Here is a 25810-nt window from a genome sequence, read left to right on the forward strand (position 1 = left end):
TTCCCAAAAGTGTCATAGCCCTAATTTTAGGTGATATCATTGCCTGGACAAACAGGGTCACATGTTTCAAACAAGCACAGCCATTTGGGGAAGGGCAGAGCATTTCAAGCCAAAGCCCTTGATTTTCTTCCAGCCAATGAAATTACAGAGCTTTAACACAATCGGATTTACTTCCTTTTTCGACATGGTATACACATCCAGTTACATTGGCTCTCTTATACTCCACAGCAAAATGCTACCATATTCAGATGACACTGGATGACTTGACATGGCTGCTTATGGCCAAGGGTAAATGTACCATATTTTGCTTGCATGGGTCAGTCTGTGACACGTGCAGGTTGAAATTCTGGGTCATCAGTGTTGTGATGGCCAGAACGATTTGTCTACTGTACAATGACATTATTTATAGCCTGGACACATGTGTTTTCTCAGAACAGGGTGCATAAACCTCAGAACATTTCTCACCACACCAGCATGACTGAGAACAATTTGATTTGTTGTATAAATAGGTCAAAGAGATTCCAATCCATCTTCTTAACTTTCAGGAATTACATTTTAAGTTTCTTTTAGATGAGGAATTAGAGACTGAGTGTAAAATTTTATGTCTAATTATTGCAAATTGACTTTGCATCACTTCTTTAAATTTGTGATTTGTGATTTTCCCATTCTGCTGAAGTAACATGAAAAACGTTCCAGTTGGTGAGTGGAAATAATAAATCTGTTGTACGAGTTTTTGTATGTCATTTATGAAAAATCAGAAACTAACACAGTGGACTCAGAGACAACATACAAACCTGATGGAAGACACATTATGTTAATGACTATGATTGAATGATATTTTCAAGCGTAGGCATGATGGCCATTTCTGATGTACCACTCCATTGAAAGCGGACTGCCGCATTTGCAGTATAAGGTTCCCATGTGAAGGCAGCACTGCGTGGCCTACCAAACTGCAACAGGCGGCAGATATCATCCTGAGCTGCTTGCTTCTCTTATGATGGCTCTACTACTGTACTGTCTGCTTCCTTCATTTCTTCAGGCACTCATCTAGTGAGATCTGAACATGTAAAAAGCAGTGTAAAGGATGCATGCTGTACACATCACAGGAATTACACAACTTGTGAAAAATTCTAAAAAGCATCCACAATTTTTTTTGGAAACACTGCAAAATAGGGTGCAGTTAAAAGGGACAAGAAGGTGTCATAAGTCCTGGAGTCCACTTACTCTGATCTTGCCTAAAGACTTAATGGCAGGTGATGTCAACTCATTTGCTCATAACATTGATTCCTTTATTAGCAATTAATACTACTTAATACTATTGTTAGCCACTATCCCTACAACTTCCACTAGTGGTAGCTTGATGTTATATAATTTAAATTCAGTATTTAACAACAAGAATACAAATAATTAATCAAACTCCTTTTTTTTTTTTTTTTTATACAGGAGGCATAGGTCAAATAAATAAATTACAGGCACTTGGTTGAGGCACCTATTAATGTAACTTTACCATCTGTGTCAATTCCCAACAAATGATTACCAGAAAGTAGTGCAGGCACATGATTTCAGATTCATTCAGGCTGCCATTACTGAACCCAATCCTTCTTCATTCCAAATCCCATAACATCCACAATAGGGAGGGCTATTTCTACTGTGAACCAAAGCAGGTGCTTTTAGCTATTTTAGCTATTAGCAGCTGAAGGCAATGATTAATGAACTGGTCATCATGATAGACTACATCAAATGGTTAACATTATACTATTTTTGGAAGAAACAGAGGTGTTACAATGAAAATGAAACGCACCAGGAACTGTGCTACCCCACTGCTTCCATTCCATTCCAGAATTTCATGGCTTAAAGTTCCCGAGCTAATGTTCGCAGCTAACCTGAAAGGAACAGTAGAACAGGCTGGAGCAGGATGGTGTGGAACCTGCTCTGAAGCACTCAGTGTAATTATATTGATTGTGGCTCAGGTTAAGTTGCAGTTGTGTTAATTATAATACTTGCAAACAAAAAGCTAAGACAGACATATTTCAAATGCAAGTCTATACAAGTACTGAAGTTTTACAGTTATAACTGTACTACGGTAACCTCAACTTCTCATCCATGCACACTCAGATTGCATTCCAGTAAACACGACACGATGTAATCAAAGATCACAGGTACCGAAAGTGAAAAATGACTTACATACAGTCTCCACAGAAAAGGATATAATCATTTTAATGCTAGAGCCAGTTGGATGGAGGTTAGATGAACTCTGAATTGCACCAAGTATATCTATCCATATTTCCCAGAATTGTGTGTGTCTTCAGGGCATGCGTGCAGGCATATATGTGCATGTGTGTGTATGTGTTTGTGAGAGAGAGAGAGCCTTGTTGCTACACCAAATATTTCATAATATGTTTACCTCATATACTTAGATATTGTGAAATGCTGACAATTATTGAACATCAATAGGACACACACACAAACACACCTTTCATTTTACTGCTTTTAACAGCATATATGAGCATTAACAATCACCTCTATTGTGTATGCACAATTGGAAGTACCAACAACCTCTTATGACCTTGCAAAACTGTGTTTGTGTTTTACCTTGAAACAGGAAAGAGATTTTCACATGGAGACATGTTGTAATGACCTTTGACCTAATCAAATGACACCAGACAGAGAATTTGAAGTCAGGATGTTAAGATGATTTTTAAATTATTTTGAATGTCAGAGTAACAGGTAGGACGCTTCTGAGCAGACAGGGTGCAGTGGCATGGAACAAGCCCAGTAAAGGTCATTAAATATTGGGTGAGCCTTATGACTGTCTGACTTTTCCAAATAATGAATAATTTGTCAGATAAATCATTTTTGTGCCAAAACAAATTGTATGGCAGATAAAGGATTTAGTGTTTTTTTTGTTTTTATACGAAATTTAGAACAACTTAGCATGATGCAGTGGATTGTGAGTTTCAGGCATAATTTTAAACATTGCTCACAAAGGTCTCCAAACAAGTTTGTAGAGACAAATGTATGTGTATTCCTAGAGACAAAATGGCCTTTTCCAGTGTATTTTGTTTGGAAGATAAGTAGAACTTACTTTGTAAACCACCATGGAAGAACATGCAAAAGGAATCTGCTCTGGTTTAGCAGTTGATCTGTTAAGTCCAGTTAACCCTCAGATGGTACAAGGGGCACACAGGTTGAGCTATGACGTCATTAGGCTTGTGAGGTATACAGTCTGGTTACGGCAAGCGCTGTGAAGCTGAACACCAGCAGGTCACAGGGCCCTGAGACTGGCCCCATTAAACCCCTTGAAAGGTCTGGGTCACTAAGGGCCGATTCTTTATTCGTAAATAATATGAATCATGTATGCAATTCCTCTACTCACTATCATTCAGAAAAGAACAAAACAAACATGAAATGGAGCTAAACATTAATACAATAAAAAGTTAAAGGATTTTTGCATGTGTTTTCAAAGCTTAGTTATATCTTGTGAGCAGGAAAAATGAGAAGCTCAGAGGAATTTATCATAGGATCATAGGACCTTTTTTTTTTTTTTTTTTGAGCAAATAAACAATTTCAATCCTGGTAAAGAGCTAAAAGCATGATTGTCTTGGGTGGGGGGCTAAGACTTCTGCATGGTACTGCATACTGCCATACATATAGAAAAATACGTGTTTAAAAATGATCAGCAAACTGAAAAGTATAATGCGGAATATGGAAAGCCCAAAGCATTTGTCATTGGAATCCCAACGAAGGGCAATTGGCCAAGGAAGATGATCAAGTAGCTTCTGCATGGCTCAGTCCTGAAGCCTCAGTACTAGCAGAGGCGCATAGGCTAATGAGCCAACAATGAATGAAGAAGAAACTCGAAAAACATTTCTCTGACCCCATTGTCTCCTCACTTTCCCATTTTCAGGCTTTTAAATACTTCTTAAAACCACATGAGCACACATACAAACACACACACACACACACACACACACACACACACACACACACACACACACATTTGGGAACAGTGCAGCTCATCTTTCTTTGTCTTGACAGAAGCTTCTAGACCTTCTTCTGTCCTCTCAATCAGATTTACAGTAATCATTAACCACTAAGCCACCTGCCCTTAAGATGCGTGAGTGTGTGTGATGTCCATTACTCAACAAAGCAATGGTTTGAGACTGAGAATATCAGGATTATTATTACTGGAATCTCAGAAGCACTGTGATACATTCACACATATACAAAAAAAAAATAAAAAAAATTATTGTATAGGATAAATAGCATATTTAATGGTTTTGTATGATTGATGTGTGTTTCATGCACATTCATTTGTTTTTAAACACTCCAGAAGTAAAATTGTAAATCTATAGCACTTGGAAATATGAAATTAAAATATTTCACCCAGTTCCATAAATTTAACATTACACTTATGCACACAAATCTAGCTATCATTGTCTTAAGTGTTTGTTGACTTGTCTGTACAGTGACTCTATTCTTCATGAGGGACAAAACTAGTATTGATTTGCATGCTTGAATGGTCTCATGCGAATAATTTTATTTCCTGCTAACATTTTGGTTTCTCAGTCTTGGAGTATTCTTGGAGTGTTAAGTCTGTTCTCTGCTCCGACACATTTGACTCAGGTTCAGGGTTTGATGATTAGCCAATGATCTTATCCATGTTAGGGGAAAAAAAAACGAATTTGCCTCAGTAGTTCAGGATTGAGATTAGGACTGCCCTGAGTTTATGCAGTAGATAATTAGGGTTTGGATTTTTGTATTCAAAGGAGCCAAAGTGGCCAAAGTTTTATATTACAATAGGCTACACTGAGAAACCCATAGGAGATCCGGAAAGTGTTAATCAGTTTTTAGTCGAGATCTTAATTACCTCCAAATATATTCAAAATCTAAAAGTATTCAGGTCTAAATTACTTAAATTAAGTCTATGAAAAATACGCCTTTGACTTCTGTGATATGTCCTATATTTAGCTAATCCTTAACTGAAAATACGGGATGTCTTTCACGTGTAGAAGCCTCACTGAATCGCCACTTTTCAGCATTTTTAACTTCATTCTGGCTCTGCAACGAATGGTTCCTCACGGTGAACTTGAAACGCGGCACTCGCGCTTCAAACCCTCGAGAACCGACTGTACCACTGAAGCGGAATAGAGGGGGGGAGAGGCTTTCCCTTCTCTCTCAGTTAGTCCCGCCTCGGGGCTGCTCGGCGCAACTTTATGGGGATATAAAATGAACGCGCTCCAAAGCAGAATGACGTTGTGCAACGGTTCCTCTCCCTTGGCGGACGTTTGCCGTCGCGTGACACGCTGACTAACTTGACGCCATAAGTTTCCCACACGATCGCTGCGTGTGTGCGTGCCTTAAGCGTGTGACTCCCGAGCTCTGGCGTTCTGTCCACCGCTGCTTCGCCTCATCTGCCGGTAGCGTGAGCCGCCGAGGGCGCAGCCATGGCCGGAGACGGCACAGACCCGCGCGCGCTGCAATACGAGCAGACTTTGGTGAGTTTTCGAAGTTGCACGGCAACTTGCGACGGCGCGCTTGTGCGGTTGCCCTTTTCTCAAGGCAAAGAACGAGTGGAGAAGGTGTCGATATTTGTTCACGTGCCAGGCTACGGGTACAGTAGTTACAGTACGCAGTCCGTGCTTTGCCTTGTCGTTTCAGATGTGACGGCTTTTGCTGCGATTTCCCCCTGCAGATCCTGCAATCTGGTCGCTGCTTTAATTAGTCTTCCGGCGCGTTCGTTTTTGTAGTAGCTCGCGTACGTGTGTGGCTGTTTAGTATCGCCGCAAAAGTGACTTGGAAGTGACACTATTGTGAAGACCCAGTGTTGCTTTCTTACTTACTCACCTTGTTTGTTTCTCTTTCGCACTCCACGTTTTTGCTTAATGCGTTCTTCTGTGGTGATCTGTTCCCTCCAGTGATGTTTCATTCTCGCACTTTGACACTGCTGTACAAAAGACAGACGTATAGCAAAACTGTTTTGAGGGCGAAGCCAGTTTGGTACTCTGAGTGAAAATCACGGTAGATTTGTAGTCACATTTCAAGTCTTTTCATGTTCAACTTGTTGGGGTGTAATTGTTACGCATCGTGCGGGGCAGAGAGTGGAGTTTAACTGTACACGCGAGAAAGAGGCGTCACTCAGCAAGTGTCCATCTAAACCTTCTCCAAACTCTTCAGTTAGCCAAACTATGTTTTTCTCTCTGTCTTTCTTGTTTAACATATTATGTCCCGTATCTAACTCCATTTTGTGTGAGTTTACAGATCAGTATATGCCTGGATAATGCTGCTTTCTGTGCCATGTGTAAGTGGGAGAGAGTGCACACAGTGGAGCACTAGTGTGTGATGCTGATGGAGAGATGGACTGACACACTCCCAAGTGTGTGTGTGTGTGTGTGCGCGCTTGTGCTTGTGCTTGTGCTTTTGTGCTTGTTTTGTCAGAGATGACTGGCCTTCGTTCTGGAATGTGTGTTCTCTGTAGCTCAAGCAACTATGGCACCAACTGTCCCCTGCCACACACACGCGCACACACATCAGCTGAAAGACAAAGGCAGAGTATGCGCGTGTGTGTGTGTGTGTGTGTGTGTGTGTGTGTGTGTTTGTTTGGCCAGCTGAGAATGACTGACTGAAAGAAAGCACAGTTCTCTAGGACCCTTTCTGCCAGTGTTGTGCTCAGAGCACTGGAGCCTCCTACAGATTCACTCATGGTGCTGATAACTGTTTGCTGGTTGTTGAGATCAGCAGCAGGGCACTACTGTGTTGTAAAATGTGGTCTAGTTGTAAAGAAAGAGCATGTGTGCTGCGCCCACACATCACTTCATCTCGTCTAGGAGATGGCATTATCTTCATCTCTACCTGGTCTTAATCATCTTTCCTTTTCACCTCTTCTGTGGTGGTTTTTTTTTTTTTTTTTTTTTTTTTTTTTGTGTGTGTGTATCAAAGTAGGAAGGTAGTTAAAGACAGGTACAGTGGTGTGTGTTGGTGTGGGAGTGTCAGTCAGACTGCTCAGTCTTCTCATCTTTACCTGCTTCTCATTGTTCTTTCTTTGTGAAAAGTCCAGGCAATAAGTAATCTTTATTTGGTGTGCGTGCGTGCGTGCGTGCATGCTCCTCAGGTCGTCCAGGTGAGATTGTCTTCCCTGCACTCTGACAGTGTGTCTGTCTCCCTCAGACCTGCACTGTGTTTACATACACACCAATACCCTCACAGTAATGAGCAACATTGTAGATTACTGGGATAGGGCTCCTGTGTTGTGGCTCTGTGTCCAGCGTCATTCAGCTGTGAGAGACGTGGTAGAGCCTCAGTCACACAGCACACCTGTTTATGTTCAACCCGCTGCTCCCATAACAGAGTGTCACACAGATGAAGGCATGCTCAGCATACAGCCATTCAGAGGTGAGGCAGAGCTTGGTGGTGAGATAACGGTCCAATATTTGAAACCTTTTCATCCATCAATACAATTTAAATGTTAAGTCTTTATTGGCCTGACTATCATATTGCATTGCCAAAGAATTTAGATAAACAGAAATAACATGTACACAAACAGTAAGGTACGTAAACACAGATGAAGAACAGAACTGTAAACATCATTCTCTCTCAACCTCGCAACAGTGGGATGAGACAAAGTGCTATCTCTAACCTGCTTGTTTGTGCATGTGAATGAGTGGGAAGAATGGAGTGGTAATGAAGGTATGAAAAAACTATTGCCTTGTTTTACCTCTGTGTTATTTGTGATTTGATGGTACGTCCACAAAATACTCTTGATCCAAAAGCCTACACGCACTCGCTTGACCTTACCCTTTGGCTAGACTGGCAGCCATGCCTTCAGTGGTGTGGTGAGGTTTGGTTCTTTGGGCAACTAATAAGAAGGATGGAACACGGAAGTACATAAGCACATGAGGAGCACAAACAAACCACAAAACGTGTGCATGTGTCTCTCTTTCTTCTCTCTGTGTCTTCAGATTCATATTCAAGCGGCCATATTGGAATGAATTGTACTTTTATATTAAAATGGTGGCGATAATGTTGATTGATCTTTCTCTCATTTTTTGTCATCTTTGTTAATCACCATTTGACTAATCCACCTATGAGTGAAACACACAGCAGGTAAATGGCTGAATTGGCCGTCTATGTATACCTTTTTTTTTTTTTTTTGCCATGTAGTGTTTATGCTAATGCCATTTTGGCAAACTGCACTTGAAGTTTAAAATTTCGGTGTATCGGCAGTGAGGGCCTATGTGACTAAGAATAAAAGAATGTCCATTAATCCAGAGCCAAAGAATCAGTTGCATCATGAGCAGTCCAACAATGACCTGTTTATTTTGTGTAAATTCATTTTATCTTAATAGTTAGCATTAGTTATCAACCTGTTTAATTATTTCTTAGCAAGTCTTGAACTGTTATCTGTGTTTGCAGAACAGTTCCTGCGACTTGTCAGGTGATCAGGAGACCGTATTGGGTGTTTGGGAGTGGAATATTTAGTTTTGCCTTGACCGCCTCTGTCACTCATTGCAAACCAAGTGCACGTCTGGCAAAGTGAACGTCACTGGCATGACGGGTTCATGTCTCTGCTCTCCCCCATTACGGAGCCAATGTTGGACAACCCTGCCCACCCGCTGAAGGTGTTGTGCGTTGATGAACTGTGCAGTGGCAGGTTACTGCTATACCTGTGCTGAACCACCAGATTCATCTGCTCAGCTAAATACTAGGTTCTTCATGTGATGGAGGAGTGTAAACAAAGAATCTTTTAAAATAATTAATAAATAATTTAAAAGAAAAATAATTCTGCTTAATTTGTAAAGCACTTTTTTAACAAAGTTTACACAGTGGTTTACAGAAAGACAGGGGCACAGGTCTAACCTTATAGTAAATGTTGTAAACATGGACCTGGACATCCTGTTTTTAGTTTTGGTGTCATCTGTAGATAGAAGTGTTTTTTTTATATATATATATATATATATATATATATATAAGTGTGTGCGTGCGCACATGCGCGCGAAGCTTTCTCGTGGAAATTCAGCTCTTGTTTGGAGCCGGCCGAGCCTCAGTGGTAAAGACGATCGATGAGGATGATGTGCTTTTGAAATGCCACCTGTTCCTACTACCCAACAATTCACAGCTGCGTTTTGCAGAAGTTCTGAGTGCAGAGTGTTGTCATTTTCTTGAACTGAAGTGGAGCTCATACGTTTATGGGTATGTCTGGAAGATTTCACCCATCATTTAGAAGGGCGGGGTTTTTTTTTCTGCGAATGAACAGTTCAAAGGTAAAGCTTTCTTCTGAGAAATGGTTACAGTTCAGGCTGTTAAGATGATGGGTCGATGAAGCCATGCACATTTAAATCAGCACGCCTGCTGACTCGTGACGTGGGTGTGTGGGGGGTGTAGGTGTGGAGCCCAGGGCAGGAGATGAGGGCCCCTCTATACAAGGCCTAAATGACTTGGACTATAAGTCTTTCTTTATGCGTTTACTTAATTTTAAATTTATGGTTGTAGCCGGTGTAGAGAACTCAACGGCTTGTCGTAGAGCAGTGATATTTTGGCACCAGGTAACAGTAGTTCACCTGTCTCGAGTTTTAGATTTTTCTGTGTTGTGTAGTTTCCTGGCCAAACTGTTTGTTTATTTGTCAGAATTGTCATTTTACTTGAGCCAAATAACACAAAATGGTTGATTCAGTGGCTTTTGTATCTATCCATATCACCCTCTGCTTGCTTTTCTTTCTGTCTGTCTTTCAAGGTGACTTTTTCTTGTTGACACTGAGGTCCCATTACTTTCCAATAGTCTTTCCACCACACCAGAAAACATCCCGTTAGCAATCTTGGTCGCTATGTGTTCTGCGTGCGGGTGTGGAGCATTCCATCTGCACCAGCTAAATCGGGTTGACATGTTAAACACTGCTGTATCAAATTCAACTGTTCTGATATCATGGGGACATTAAACTGTGTTTTGTGTGGGTTTACACAAATATCTGAGCAGGTTAAATGGGTCTCGTTCGTGCATGCTCTCTTGCTCTCTTGCTTGCTTGCTTGCTTGCTTGCTTGCTTGCTTGCTCTATTTCAATTTAATAGTTCAAAAAAAGTTTCTTCAAATGAAGAAGCAAAGCAAAAATATATATATTTACTGGTGTCCATATGAGCATGGCTTACCTGAGGAGTGGGTGTGAAAGCTTGATGCTGTCTCCAGGCAGAGCCTTGCTGCCAAATCCTTTGCGGTGAGAGTTGCTGTGGGCACTTCTCTTAAGATGTTCAGTTGAGTTTTGCCAAAATTTGCAACAAAGTGTTTTTTTTTATTTTTTATTATTTTATTTTTTTTATATATATTGTTGCTATGACTTTTTTGTATTTTTTTTTTTTTCCCCAGTGAAGAAGGTTCACCTCAGAAAGTAGACACAGCGCCTTGGTGTGCCTAAAATAGTGAACTTGTCTGACATCCTCCTCCCCCCAGCGCAAGCAGAAGACGAGTAAGAGGGGATCATGTCTTTTGATCTTGTGTCTCAAAGCAGGTCTTCTTAAACTGTACTTTGTGCAGGTTGGTTGGTTTGTTTTTGTTTCACATTTCAACAACAGAACAGTCTACACAGTAAACAACTGTGCTACTGTTTCCATTTGACAACCAGGTCTTTAACCCAGCACCCATGCAATGCACATCTATGAAAATGTGCGCACACACTCAAAGTTTATGCCTTCACCCTGCACATGTACACAACACCTGTGTGGTTCTATTTGTACTTCTATAAATGTAACAAATAAAATGTACAAATGTCTTGCCTGTGATTTGTTCTCTGATTAGCATGGGTGTCCCTTGCTGTCTTCTGTGTGCTGGTTAGCATTGAGGCTACTAGCACTGGGAAGCAGGAGATTGGAGCAAGTCGTCCATATCACAATTTAACCTCCCCTTCTCAATCCTTGTTTTTGTATTTTATTTAATATCTGATGCTGGTATTTGGATCTGGATTTCTAGACAAGTGGCTACTAAAATGTAATCTGACACATTTTAAACTCATAATAATGATTTAAAACCAACCCTTTTTACAGTGCACCTTTTACATTGCTGTAACTTCATAGATTAATCACTCAGGATCGTTGATGGTGAGCCAGGTATTTCAGTCAGTTCAAGAGTCTTGCTGGACCTCCCTAGATACATTACAGGAAACCTGCTCCATTTTCATCTCACCGCGTGGTACTATGGTTTTAAACCTGGCGGTGTTTTTTGATGTAGCAATTTTGTAATTGATGCTATTTAAATGTGTAGTTAAGTTACACCATTTGGGTAAATTACTTTGTGTTTCTTAAGCAAACAATGCATCAGTTATGAAGGTTCTGAAGAGTAATATTTTGGTGGAGATGAAATGGATGTCACTTGACACGCTTCTGGTCATATGATGCTGTGGCCCTGGATCCATTATCTCATCTCTCTACAAATCTCCATTTATTTACTCATGCATTGGGGGGGTGTATTCAGATACAACATTTACACAGAACACCCTCCCTAAGAGACAACACACTAAAGCAAATGCATAGAGTACCTGTTTGTGTAGAATGTGGACAACCAACATTGGGTTGGTGCGTGTGAGTGTGTCCGATTATGTGGTGAGTAAACTTTCCTGTTCTGGAAGGGGTCCAGTGTCGATCCATCCATTTGCAGATGCTAAAGCTGTCTGAGTTGCCGTGGATACTCCTTTTTATGTTCAAGTCCCTTGGAAAAGGGGGTACTGTTAAAAATTGGATGGCCTCCCCTCTCTCTCTCTCGCGCTCTCTCTCTCTCTTGTGTTCGCTCTTGCATTTTCTCCTCCATTCTCTCGGTTTGCTCAATCCTTCTGTTCGTCGACAACTACCTTGCTCAGAGATGGGTGCAGTGCACAAGTAACGGGTGGAAATTGCACTCCTTGCTTCTTTCTGTTAATTGAGGCTCTCATTTTCTGGAACGAGCCTACAGGACTGGTAGGCAGTGGACTGACACAGATCTCTCTTTCTGTGCTACTTGCACACATTCACAGGCAAGTCTGTTATTGGAGGGACTCTGCACATTTTTGCAAAGACCCAGAATCTTGCAAACACCTCGGCTTGCATAACAGTGCTATTAAGCTGACAGATGCTAAATAAATTTATTTAGCTGGTACAGCAGATAAAGAGGTTCTTTTTGGTAAGCTGTGTCATACATTATCAGTATTTTACCTACACATACCAAAAAAAAAAGAAGCTTACCTGCAAAGTCAGTTGTCATATACGATGTCGCCCCACAAATTGTCATAATGCATCCTAATGTCACCAAAAATCTGTCAGTGACAGTTGATATCAAAGTTGACAAACTTTTGCTTGTTGGAATAAGCATTTATAAATCTTTATGTACGTTTGTCATGAAGGGCTTATGTAGCTGTCATGTAGCTTTCTAAACAATGCCCTTCAGTAAAATGTTACCATTTAGTTTTGAGGGACTGAGTTGCATGAATGAGAATCAGAAAACTGGCCCTCCCTTTGATGTTTTGATGAGGGTCGAACAAACAACCTTAGGTGTGTAGATGTTGCATGGTTTCCCTTGGGTCATGTATGAAAGCCCATCATGGTGATCTCAATCCTTTTGAATTTGAACATGGACAGATGAGTGCATTCAGAGAGAGAGAGCAAGAGAGAGAGAGAATCATTAATGTCTAGAATACCTCACATTTTGGAAAGTGATCATGTCTGCAGCCATATAAAGAGACATTGTTACACCAGACATTTCTGTGACTTTATTTGGCATTTAATATTCTATTGTTTTCCCCAAATATTTCAAATTCAAAATAAAACTAAATGTAAAGCAGGAAGAGTGTGATGCTAGCAACACCAAGTTCATGGGTTCAGGGAGTACATACACATTTGTCAGGGTGACAGTACAAGTCTCTGTAATACTGTAAATACTGTAAATGTCAACAGTATGTATCTAGCAGTATTTCTGTCCTTTAGCCACAGGTCAGGTTCAGACAGGTGACCTAGTGCACGCAAAGGAGTCCTCATGCTCAGTTTCAGTGAAGTCTTGGCATAAACTCTCTGTGCCTTTTATGCTTTGTTCTGCTTGTTTCATTGCCTTGGTGTAAGAGACAGTCTCAAATTCACTAAATAATTTGGATTGAACTGGGTATCATTACAGCTGTTTTGCTGTGTGTGTTTGTGTGCATGCATGCACACACGTACTGATTTGATGTTTGCGTGCGGGAAGCTACACACTTTACTGTCTGAGACATGATATTCAGCTTGCTTCTCTCCTTTTCTTTCTCTTTCACATACACTCCTCCTCTCTTTCTCACTTTCACCCCCCACCTTTCTCACTTGCTGACTCTGAGAAAGTGTATGTGTGTGCACAGCATGTTGTGAACTGTAGGACCTGGGGGTATTTATATTGCATTATTTTACACATGCTATGTATTACTGTACTTGTAAGGTCTTACATAAAGGCACACACATGTGAGGACTTATTAAACCTCATATAATAATCACAGTAACCTCATAACAGTTTCTGTTTTTGACATTTTTGGACATTTGTACAAAATTCTACAAACCCACAGCAAATGCTTTTGTACATTCATGCACGTGTTACACTCTTTGAAATAAGGATGATGCCTGTGATCACCACCGCTGCTGTGTTTGACTGAACTGTAGCATAACCTGGGGTAAAAGCATTTAAAGCAGGGCTAATCTGCATCTCCCTGTGGCAGCATTGTCTGGATCTGAGCCAGCTGCAGCAGGACCCAGAGAGCAGTCCAGACTGCAGAAGAACCCAGAGAGCAGGCTCCATCGTTGGAGAACACAGAACTGACCCGAGCAGCTGCTGATTTATTGGAATATAAAATGAGCCCAAGCCAGTAGTAATATCTGCCCTGTACAAAACACATGCCATCTATAAAGTGTTGTTTTGTCAATAATACACATTCACACAAAACATTTATTGGGTTCAAAGGTGAAAAGCTTTGGCCTCTGATAAAATCAAGGCTGAATTGTACAGTCCTGATTATGTAATATTAATTGCTTGCATGTGCGTGCGCGGGTATTTTATTGATCCCTTCTTGCTAAACTCGGTGGTCTCTGAGTGTACTCTGCATCTCTTTTCCTTCACAAATGCACATCATAATGTTATTCAGTCAGTACAAGTGAGCAACACATTCTTTACTGTAGTACTTTACTAGTTTACCATGGCTGGCTTTCATTTTTTTTTTTTCCTCTCTTTTGTGTGCTTTCGTGGAGGGGGTTAAAGTTCATTAAAGCCAGTGTGTTGTTGCTCAAGAGGTGTGTTTGTGTGTTTGTGTGTGTGTGTGTGTGTGTGTGTGTGTGTGTGTGTAAAAGAAGCATAGATTTCGGTGGGATCACAATGTATCTGCAGTTGGCCAACACTCAGAAAAGGTTGTCAGCATTCCACATCAGCACAACATGGATTTACTCCTACTGCCTCCCTAACAGATTTCCTTGTCTTTGTGTATGTGAGTGCCTTTGTGAGGGTTTCAGCAAGAGAGAGTTTTGATCATCCATCTCTTGGCAGTCTCAGCTACTGTGCTAAGCATTTTCAAGCTTGATTTCTTGGTTAGCAGACTCTATTGTTGCCAGACCTATTTGGAGACAGGAAAATCAGTTGCCTGTAACAATGATACCATTTATGCTGACCTCAAGGGCTGAAGAAACAAAGACGCTGCTATCTTACGTTTGTCTTTGAACTTCTGGTTTGGCGTCGACGGCCGAGCTGCGTGGCGTGAGAGATGGCCGTAAGCTTTAGTGAAAAGTTGATCACTGAATCCACACCGTGAACATGAGTAGCCTGACGATCATTTGGGGACTGCCACAGCAGCTGGAGGAAAGAAAGCCGTGAAGGTAGTTTAACTGGGACAGCGACAGTGTTGCTAATGTGTGGTCATAGGTGTTAGGCTAAGTGGGGTTCCCTTCCGTCTTCACCTGTGGACACTTTACCCTAAACAAGCATATTCCAGTGGAATGCTATTGTAACTTTTCTTCTGAGCAGGCTTCTGAAGCCTTCAGATGGTCAGAAAAGCACTTTGGATGGCGGAGTGGGAAGGCATCTTGGAACATGTATTTTCTTTCTCTCTCTCACTCTGTCTCTTCGGCCCAAAGTCCAAAGACCTCCTACTGTTCAGAAACACCATAAATATTCGTTTTGGGACAGTTGACAGAGGCACACAGGGACTTTAGCTCCATTTTCTGATTCTGATAACCAGGAATACACTTTATCCTTTGCTGAGGTTGATGAAGATGAGCATGTAAACCACCTCTTCTTCCCCTTATGACTTGCCACAGTGGCTTCACCCTGTGTGAAGGTGGAAGCTTACATTACTGCTGGTGAAGGATGCAACAGGAAAGAAGTACTGCAGTGTGTGTGTGTGTGTGTGTGTGTGTGTGTGTGTGTGTGTGTGTGTGTGTGTGTGTGTGTGTGTGTGTGTGTGTGTGTGTGTGTGTGTGTGTGTGTGTGTGTGTGTGTGTGTGTGTGTGTGTGTGTGTGTGTGTGTGTGTGTGTGGAGCCTCACTGATTTTGGCCTTGGGAGCATGTGAGTGAGTACGAGAGGGAAATGGTGTGGTCATGCTGTTGACATCTGTGAGCGTCCTACTGAGTGAGCCTCTCTCTTTCTCTTTCTCTCTCTCTCTGTCTCTCTGTGTGTGTGTGGCCTTGTAAAGATGACAGGTTTCTCTTCCATAAAGAATGTTCTGTAGGCTGCCTGTCACAAGTGACCATCTGTGTATTTTTATTTACATTAAAAATAGAATCATAACAGCAATGTGTCTCATTTGTGGAACTTTCAGTATGAAAATGTTACACTACTTGAATATATTTTGTTTTAAAACTTACTCAAGGTCAAGTTTATTGGGATTATGCTTGAGGATTTCAAAACAACTGAAGATAAAGACACTAGAGCTACTCTGTGAATGGTTGCCAAATATGGCTTTAAGTCCTTGCTGCACATTGAATAGTGACCTGTGGGATGTGTTGGAATAACAGTGGGTGTGGCGTGTTGCCAGGTATATTGTAACTCCCTTATGCTTTGTTGTGAGTAGCATGATATTATATTAAATTGTAGTGAAGTATTCGGTTTCCACAATGGAATGTTTACTGCAAAGTAAAGTGCTTGCACAGCTGAGCTCTGTCTGAAATGTCCTGTTCCTCTGGAAGCTTTCTGTACTTCACTACAATTTTGAATAGCTCTACATCCCTAAAAAATGTGTATTTTATATAAATATTCACAGAGAGGTGTGAAAAAAGTGTTTGCTCCCTTCCTGATGTCTTACTTTTTTGCATGTTTGTCACACTTAAATGTTTCAGATCATCAAACAAGTTTAAATATTAGACAAAGATAACACAAGTAAACACAAAATGCAGTTTTTAAATGAAGGTTTTTATTATTAAGGGGGAAAAAATCCAAACCTACATTGGCCCTGTGTGGAAAAAGTGATTGCCCCCCTGTTGAAACATTAAATTAACTGTGGTTTCTCACATCTTTGGAAAGCTGAGTTCAATTTCTTTAGCCACAGCCAAGCCTGATTACTGCCACACCTGTTCTCAATCAAGAAATCACTTAAATAGGGCTTGCCTGACAAAGTGAAGTAGCCCAAAAGATCCTCAAAATCTAGACATCATGCTGCAAACCAAAGAAATTCAGAAACAAATGAGTTACAAAGTAATTGAGCTCCATCACTCTCGAAAAGGTTATAAAGCCATTTCTAAAGCTTTGGGACTCCAGCGAACCACAGTGAGGGCCATTATCCACAAATGGTGAAAACATGGAACAGTGGTGAACCTTCGCAGGAGTGGCTGGCTGACCAAAATTACCCCAAGAGCACAGCGACAACTCATCCAAGAGGTCACAAAAGACGCACAACAATATCCAAAGAACTGCAGGCCTCTCTTGTCTCAGTTAAGGTCAGTGTTCATGACTCCACCATAAGAAAGAGACTGGGCAAAAATGGCCTGCGTGGCAGAGTTCCAAGACGAAAACCACTGCTCAGCAAAAAACATAAAGGCTCCTCTCAGTTTTTCCAGAAATCATCTTGATGATCCCCAAGACTTTCGGAAAATACTCTGTGGACTGTTGAGACAAAGGTTGAACTTTTTGGAAGGTGTATGTCCCATTACATCTGGTGTAAAAGTAACACAGCATTTCAGAAAAAGAACATACTACCAGCAACATATTTTACTGCTGGTATGGTGATGGTCTTGGGCTGTTTTGCTGCTTCAGGACCTGGAAGACTTGCTGTGGTAAATGGAACCATGAATTCTGCTGTCTACCAAAAGATCCTGAAGGAGAATGTCCGACCATCTGTTTTTGACCTCAAGCTGAAGCGCACTTGGGTTCTGCAGCAGGACAATGATCCAAAACACACCAGCAAGTCCACCTCTGAATGGCTTAAGAAAACCAAAATGAAGTCTTTGGAGTGGCCTAGTCAAAGTCTTGACCTGAATTCGATTAAGATGCTGTGGCATGACCTTAAAAAGGCGGTTCATGCTCGAAAACCCTCCAATGTGGCTGAATTACAACAATTCTGCAAAGATGAGTGGGCCAAAATTCCTCCACAGTGCAGTAAAATACTCATTGCTAGTTATCGCAAATGCTTGATTGCAGTTGTTGCTGCTAAGGGTGGCCCAACCGCTTATTAGTTTTAGGGGGCAATCACTTTTTCACACAGGGCCATGTAGGTTTGGATTTTTTTCCCCCTTAATAATAAAACATTCATTTAAAAACTGCATTTTCTGTTTACTTGTGTTATCTTTGTCTAATATTTAAATTTGTTTGATGATCTGAAACATTTAAGTGTGACAAACATGCAAAAAAGTAAGATATCAGGAAGGGGGCAAACACTTTTTTTTGGTGTGTGTGTGTGTGGGGTAATGATCTCTGATGTTCAATAAAAGGAAAATGAAGTAAAATATCCTGAGTCGGCATGCATCACGTTTCGTTGCAGAAATTTCTGTGATTGAAAAGAAGCGTTTTCTAGTTTAAAGATTCTTTTAAAACAGGCAGTTATTTTTCAGTTGTTCGTGCCTCTGAATACGTGTGGGAACCTATGTTGGTTAATCTGTGTCGACACGCTGAAGTGTACACAGTTAATCTGTTAATGCAGGATGGAGTCATTCAGAGAGGTACTGGGGGTGATTTACTGGGATTACAGATTTTCACCACATTCCTGGAAATGTGCAACTCCACAGCTCCTCTGGCTTCGTAAGATTACTGAAACGCCCATTTGTAGAACGTCTGTGGGAGAGTGTGGCCTGGGTCACGGTTGCCTCTCCAGGAGTGCTTCTGCCTCTCCACTGCTGGCCTGCTCCAGCCCATGCCAGGCAGTTCTGCATTTGCTCCATGCAGTTCGCTATTTACCAGCACACGAGCAACCGGGCTCGACTGGCGTGCGAGACTGCATTTCTGTGCCCGTGTCTGGTCCGAAGTCTAAGAAATCTGCCCTCAGGCAGGCACTCATCACACACATGTGACTTTTCAAACTGTTGCAGGTGTTTTCGGGGACCATGGCTTTAACTCTGTCAAGCCAGGGAGATCATTTCCCATAACATCACTACACAGAAATGAGTAGGAAGCACAGAGGTTCTGTCCAAGAGGCGTTTTCAGTGTTAAAGCAGAGGTTTCGTCCTTTTGTTTCTCTAATCTGTTTCACCTCTCCCTCATTGTCTTCATGCATGCACATGCATGCTGTGGTGAGTCCCTGGGAATGATCATGTATTGCCTTTAGCTTTTTAAAAAATTCCATTAGAGAAACTGATCTGCCCCCCAGGTTGGCATCCACAACCTACACCTTCTCCCCCTCACTCACACATTCACTTGCTCTCTTTGTGGTGGTTCCATTCTCATCTCTGGATAACCAGGTTTGAAATACTTGCTCTTGACAGACAATTGTGTACACGCATGCAGGCACATGAGTGTACACACAGACACTGTGCTGTCTGAAATGTTCTCACGATATTTTGCATGTGTGCACGCACACTTTTTTTTTACTATTGTCACAGCTGTTATTTTACAGTCTGTTCTCTACCATTCACCCCAGGGAAGGTGGTACACACACACGCACACACTCACAAAAAGTGTGTACACAGATACAGAGTCACCTTAGTCATAATTATGCAAGAAGCCCACAAAAGATTTTGTCGAACATTACAGAGTGGTTGTAGTTTCTGTGCACAGTCTGGTAAATGTGTTCAGGAATAAAGATGTGTGAGCATGCGTGTGTGGTTTTTGTTTTTAATGCCCCTTCTCTGTTTGTTTATTTTATACTTCTATATGTGAATCTCCCTTCTGTCTCCGTGGTCTGCTCTCCTGCTCCCTCTGTTGCGGGTACTTTTCCGTCCCCCCTCTTTTCTTCAGTTATTTATGGCCTTTCAGTGAAATGCATTTGTTTCCATCTTGCCCAAATGTAATTGGGGGTGGGGGTGGTGTTTTAAGCTAATGGTTAAGCTATTTAAAGGCTGATATGGTTCTTGAGGATATGTATTTGAGAGAGACTACAAAGCACTTCTGTAAGTTGCTTTGGATATGAGTGTCTGCCAAATACTGGAAGTGTAAATGTAAATAGTTGTGGCTCTTTGTGATGAGTTATTAGCACCCTGGATTTCGGTGTATCAGTATCTTATCTGTGTCTCCCCATTCCCAGTCCACTTGAGAACTTTATTAACATGGGAAAGCCAAAATCTCTGTATCTGTTCTCTTTCCCTTTTCTTCTCTCTTGCAGTCGTCGGTTGCAATATTGCGTGAACATGGCACAGTTTAGAGAAGTCAGATGTTAAATACAACCACATTTTCACAAATTGGCAAAACAACAAAGGTTAGCGTTGACAGATCATGTCTCGTCTTGTGTTCAGATCCCTCTTAAAATAATGTGAATACCTGACGAGACATGTCTGCTAATCGTTTTCACCTTTTGAGGGATTTTGTTTACTTTGATTTTGCAGTCAAAGTAATTACTGGATTCTCTGTGAGGGACATCGCCTTTGCGTATCGTGTGAGTGCTACTCTGCCACCTCTGGTCATTTGTGGCATTGCACATCCCTCATGGTACTGCACCCCAGCCGACAGGAAACGTGGTTGGCGCTCTATACAGTAGGCTAATTCATCTCACACTGTGAGAGGAATTTGAATTTCAGTACCAGTAGGAAGAGAAGAGCAGGCCAGGGAAGAGAAGACAGGGAGTGACCAGCAGGAGGAATGATGCCTTCATCAAGAGAACCATTGTTCCTCTCTGTCTCTCTCTCTCCCTCTTTTTCCAATCCCACACTGTTGCGTTCTTTGCCTTAACATTGCTTTCCCCTTATTTTTTCCCTGCTCTTTCCTTTTGCATTCGGAGTCAGTCTGTCCGCACTTGTCTGTCTTACTCCCTTTCCTCGCCGTTGTTCTGTCGTTCCATAAGGGCCTCAGTTGGCATGGCAAGCCAACCGAAAGGCCAAAACGTTTCCTCTCTCGTCTTTCTTTCTTCACTGTTGCTTACATTACGTCCCGTGTTCACTATTTAACATTTGCTTTACTGGTGTAAGCCTTTTTAGGTTTTTTTTTTTTCTTTTTGTCTTGTCCTGTTTTGTGCGAAACTGATGTGGCGGTAACTGTGATTTGTGTGTGTGCATATGTTGTTAATTGCCAGGCAGGAGTCCCTGACCAATCAGGCAATCAGAGTCCAGTCAAAGCTGGGCAGCTGAATGCTTGGTCTACGTTTTGCCTGGTTTGTTTTAGTATTGCATGGGCTGATTATGCTTTTTGTTTTTTGTTTTTTTTTGGTGTGTGTGTGTGTACACAAGTGCATGCAAGCCCACACACACATGCTCCATCCTTCTACCCTGCTGACTCTGTTTTAGCACTGCTCTCTCTACCCAGCTGACTAGCTCCACCCCTCTACCCCTCCACCCAACAACCCCCTGCATAGTGTTGATACTGTAGCAGACATCTTGCAAGTGAGCATTCTACAAAATCCCTGTTTTTATCACAGCATAAGTTATGATGTTTCTCGCCTGCCAGACAGCTCCTAAGCGGGGAGAGTCCAGGTGAGCTCCTCTGAGACTCGTGAAGCCCAGCGCTGCATCTTTTGTAGCTGCCGCCCATGCTGCAACACGAGGCAGCTGAAGAGGAAAGCGCTAACTCCCAAGTCCACAAGCATAAGCACACAGACGCCCGTAATTGGCTAGAGTTGCTCTGATTGACAGGGGACAGAGTTATACCATCCCTTTGATGGCTGTGACCTCATTGAGGCTCGAACCAGAGAACCCAAAATGGTGGTCTCGTGGAAGACGAGCATCAAGACCATTTTGTCCTGGCTCCCAGAAGGTAGAATGAACTTCCACTTGCTGTCCGGCCAGCAGAATGTAGACCCATCTATTTGTGGATTATTTAAATGACCACTGACCGTGCGCCAATATTGGCTAGCTGAAACTCTAGTACTTATTGTAAGATTATTTATTACACTGATTACACTCTAGTACTTATTGTCTATTGTACTTGCCATTGTTTAAGATATGTATTTTGTGCTTCTAGGCATCAGCGGTGATCCCTGTATTTCTACAGTATTCTAGTTCATTGTATATTGGACTCTAACCTACTCTACTGGCTAGGATGTATTCTAGGAGGAAAAGACGAAGCACTTGTAAGTCGCTCTGGATAAGAGCGTCTGCTAAATACCGTAGGAGGAACGTTACACATCTCAGATTTCTATAGTTGCATGTCCTGAGCACTCTTGGATGCTTTTTAAGAATATCTTGAAGTTTTTGGTAGTCATTGGATCTTAACACATGTAAGTTTTGGTTAAAATAATGGAGTGTAGACCCAGGCTATGCTCCAGTAACTGTGTGTGGTGAAGGTGAGACATTAAGGTGAGACAAGGTGCTGATATCCAACATCCCTAAGGAGTTGATCTAGAACATGGCACTTCTTGGTAGTTTTACACAACCGAACTGAAACTTAGCCCCGTACATCACAGGCATCGCATTGAAAGAAGCACCACGTGTGTTTTTTGACTGTGCTGCAATGCCAGAGCAGATTTTGGCTGTCAGGTAATGAGCCCTATTAACCTGTTACAGAGACAGAGAGTGGTGAAGCTGACCGCATGTGTACGTGGACATGCATATGACCCTTGCTTACCATTGAACTCAGCTGAGAACTGAAGTTGAGTATCTTCATGCCTGTGGACAACTTTTGATTGTTTGTCTTTTAATGTCATAGTGGAAGCAATCCATCTCACACACACACATTCCATTATTTCATTCATCTAGCAACAGTTATTTCAGTCAGGCGCACACAGTTTAGTGCCTATACAAAGCATAATCCAAAAGTTTTCAACTCGACATGCCTTACACCACTGGGTTTGCTGGTTTCGTGGTGCTTTGGAAATTCTTATGTCCATCGTCAGGTCTAGTCCATGTAGAAATTGTTTACCCCAGTTGTTTGTGTTTCTGTAACTTTTAAGTGGTTTGAATGTATGAAATACCAAGAGCCACTCACATCCTCCATTTTTCTTTCACTATTCATTTTTCTGTTCTCTCTCTCTCTCTCTCTCTCTCTCTCTCTACACAAAAGATGATTTACACTGAATGAATTGGATCCTTGCCCGTCACCTGTCTGAAGTTCTTTTTGTGGGGCGCAGCTAGTTAATTAACCTCTGCTAATAAGCAGGGCCTTAGAACTCAGACTCGGGCAAGCTCTCACAGTAGTCTAAGGTCTAACTGGGTTTTTCTGGTTCCAGACATTGTTAATCAACCTGGAGTGATCTCACACTGAATCTCTGTGTGATTTTCTGTCTAACCAGGTTTCTAATGCTGCTGTCCATGTGCACTGAACAAACGCATACACGCATGCGCGCAGTTTTATTTTACATAGGCCATTACGCATACACTCGCAAAATAGCTCCCACCTACTTCACTGCCCTGTATCACAATCACAGTTTTTATTTGAGGTTTATTATACCAGATTTGTTTGAGGCTTATATGACCATGTGGGATGGCAGTGAAATCCATCTTGGGAACTAAGAGACTGGAGGAGCTTCCAGATCATCATGTGGTGGTTGGAGGGCATCTCTTGCTATCTCTCTCAGGTAAGCCACTGAGTCCCAGTGGCTGCCTAGCCAGCTGCCTCTCCCATGCAAGTGGAGCCTGCATCTTGTTTGAGTGTGGTGTGCTACCCTCTCTGTTGTTGTACTGAACAGAGTGTTTGGGTATGAGATGCCTCCAACACCCAGGACAGATCACGTTGCTCACACACGGTTCTACCTGATTGGTCATGTTTTGTCAACAGCTGGTTTTTTAGAATGAGTCCTATTCTTAACCTTGGAGTTTAGTGGGGGGGGGGGGGGCGGGGGTCCACATTTCTGAGTGTGCGTTGAATGGCAATGGTGAGCTAATATCATATTTTGACTTTTTGACCTTTGCATCCTTAACCATGCTTGGATCATTACAGCTAGAAAAACACCAGCTCTCTGAGTCAGCAGAAAAGCACACACTAAACACCCCCCCCCCCCACCACACACACGCACACAAACACACACTCCGTTGTCTGTTTTCATAACCTAATCATGTAGATAAATGGCCATTGCCTGCAGGAAATGGGAGTTGTCTGTGGAAAACTTTTTTCTTTTTCCTCTCTCTCTGTGTGTGTGTGTGTGTGTGTGTGTGTGTGTGTGTGTGTGTGTGTGTGTGTGTGTGTGTGTGTGTGTGTGTGTGTGTGTGTGTGTGTGTGTGTGTGTGTGTGTGTGTGTGTGTGTGTGTGTGTGTGTGTGTGTGTGTGTGTGTGTGTGTGTGTGTGTGTGTGTGTGTGGCGTGCCCGCGTATGCAGGGATTATGGTGTGTTGTCAATCAAACTTTTCTTCAGATGTGTACATTAGCACACACACCCCAATTAATGAAACGTTGTGTGTTTGGGTGGAACCCTTTCTGTTTTGTAGATCTTCGACTGCTGCACCAAGTAACAGTGTGTAGAAAAAAAAAAAATTGTGTGTCTTTGGAGGGATGTGGCTGTGATGATGGGAAGTCATAAAAATTTTGATGTCCTGTTACCTTTTTTAAAGGAGCTTTTATCTCTGAAACAAAAGGGGTAGAAGATGGCTGAGTTTCCTGAGGTTAGGGTTAGGGTATACAAATCCGTGAAATATCCCAGAAAGACTGTACATCTGGGGCGTGTGCATGTTTGTGCGTGTGTGAAACCCAGCTCTCTTTTTGTCAGAGATGTATGGCTAGCATCCCCATAAACTGTGTGCGTCAACAAAAGATGAAGGGTGCTTGTGTGGGAGTGTATCTGCAAATAAGTGCCCGTCTCTGCCCTCCTGGAAGATGTGTGGCTGCAGGACCTGGTGAGTGTGAGTGCGACTGAGTGTGATTCCTCTCTTTTAGATGTATGGCTACTATACAAAGGACCTGGGCATGTTTGTGTGTGTGTTTGTGTGTGTGCGTAACCTCTCTCTCTCTCTCTCTCTCTCTCCGTGTTATAGATGTATGGCCGCTACACGCAAGACCTGGGCGTGTTTGCTAAAGAGGAGGCAGCCCGTCTGCGGGAGGAGGCGGCATTCCGGCGGCTGGTGACAGAGCGCAGTCGCTCATTTGACCTCCTGGAGTATGACAAGAGTCGCTGTGCCAAATGCAGAAGTGAGTCATTCTGCACCAGAAACAGCTGAGCTGCATTACCTCATGGCAGGGGGTTGGGGTTTTTTGGGGGTGTGTGTGTGTGTCCATGTGCTTCAGCATAGGGGCCCGAACCATGGGCCTCATTCCAGTTCAGAGTTGCTCACTATACATAGGAGGAAACTGCAGCAGCAGGGTTACTGCCACCTGTTCGTCGGTGATGCCAATTCAAACACCTACCACGTTGTTACTGGTATGCCTGTAAAAACCGCGGGTCCGATCCCAGGCAGACTCCAGGCCATGCCTGTATCTGACACCTGATCCAGCCAGCCAAATATTTGGAAAGGCTCTGGTTCGCAGGGCCAGGTGTGTTTTACGTGGGGTCAGAGGAGGGCAGGTGTCTGGGAGCAGGGATCGGCCCCACGGTTGAGCACTTGTTCTGCACTTTTTAAGACGTATATCCCAACCCCTTGTCTACTTGCACAGTATTTCTCATCAAATGTCCAGGCTGTGGTATAAACCAGTATGGTCTTACTGGCCTTTCTCCATGTTCAGCTGTACTTGGTGTTAAGTAATCTCGCTTGCTTGATCCAGATGTCTTGGGAGCTGGAACAGAGCTAAAACGTGGACCGGCTGGGCTGCCTAAGGACTGGTGTTTGAAAACAGCTGGCCCGAACGGTTGTGTTAAAGTGTAACCCAGCACCTTGCTGTGTGTGTGTGTGTGAGAGAGAGATAGAGAAAGTGCCAGTCATGTTACACATCAATGACTTCCTGTCTGTCCCAATGGCCCAGTGTGTTTATAAGAACACTACTTGCCTTTTGGTATAAACAGCTTCTGAGTTTGTGCTTGGGAGTGTGTCTACTCTCACCTAAATTGGACTGTCCTTTGTTATTACGTTAGCTAGACATGAAGCCAGCTCTATGAATAGCCCAATTAAAACCAAATGATTTGTCAGTTAAACATTTACAACCTTCAGGTACATATTGCTAACAGCTATTATTTTAATTGAAATCAACTGATTTTTTTGCATGGTGTACACATATTTGAATCAATGAACATTTACTGTTATCTGTAATCAAAATACATAGTACTACTGCCGATGCAAATACAGCTACCTCTACCTGAATGTAGAAAGTTGAGTGTTTTACAGGGGTTCCATATAACCGAATATAACCACTCAAGTTTTAGTTTTTTAAAAATAAAAGCTGTTTTATCTGTGTAGAGTGCCCTCTTCTGGTCAGGGAATACAGGAG

At 42.3% G+C, this 25810-nt stretch overlaps 1 protein-coding gene across 4 annotated transcripts in view; it reads left to right on the forward strand.

Annotated features, from left to right (window-relative positions):
* Positions 1-5216: 5216 nt before the first annotated feature.
* LOC113580384 (chloride channel protein 2-like) overlaps positions 5217-25810 on the forward strand; it is a 66471-nt gene continuing 45877 nt past the window's right edge. For 3 of the 4 annotated variants that reach the window (XM_035533938.2, XM_035533937.2, XM_081699697.1), the window contains exons 1-2: positions 5218-5498; positions 24427-24580. In XM_035533938.2, the coding sequence (XP_035389831.1) occupies positions 5448-5498; positions 24427-24580 (205 nt within the window). In that variant the 5' untranslated portion in view covers positions 5218-5447. Of the gene's footprint in view, positions 5499-24426; positions 24581-25810 lie in introns of all 4 variants that reach the window. The other variant, XM_035533936.2, reaches the window with a different exon arrangement.

This window comes from Electrophorus electricus, chromosome 17, assembly GCF_041902795.1.
Source record: "Electrophorus electricus isolate QZ-2024a chromosome 17, ASM4190279v1, whole genome shotgun sequence".
In the NCBI taxonomy this organism is placed as follows: Eukaryota; Metazoa; Chordata; class Actinopteri; order Gymnotiformes; family Gymnotidae; genus Electrophorus; species Electrophorus electricus.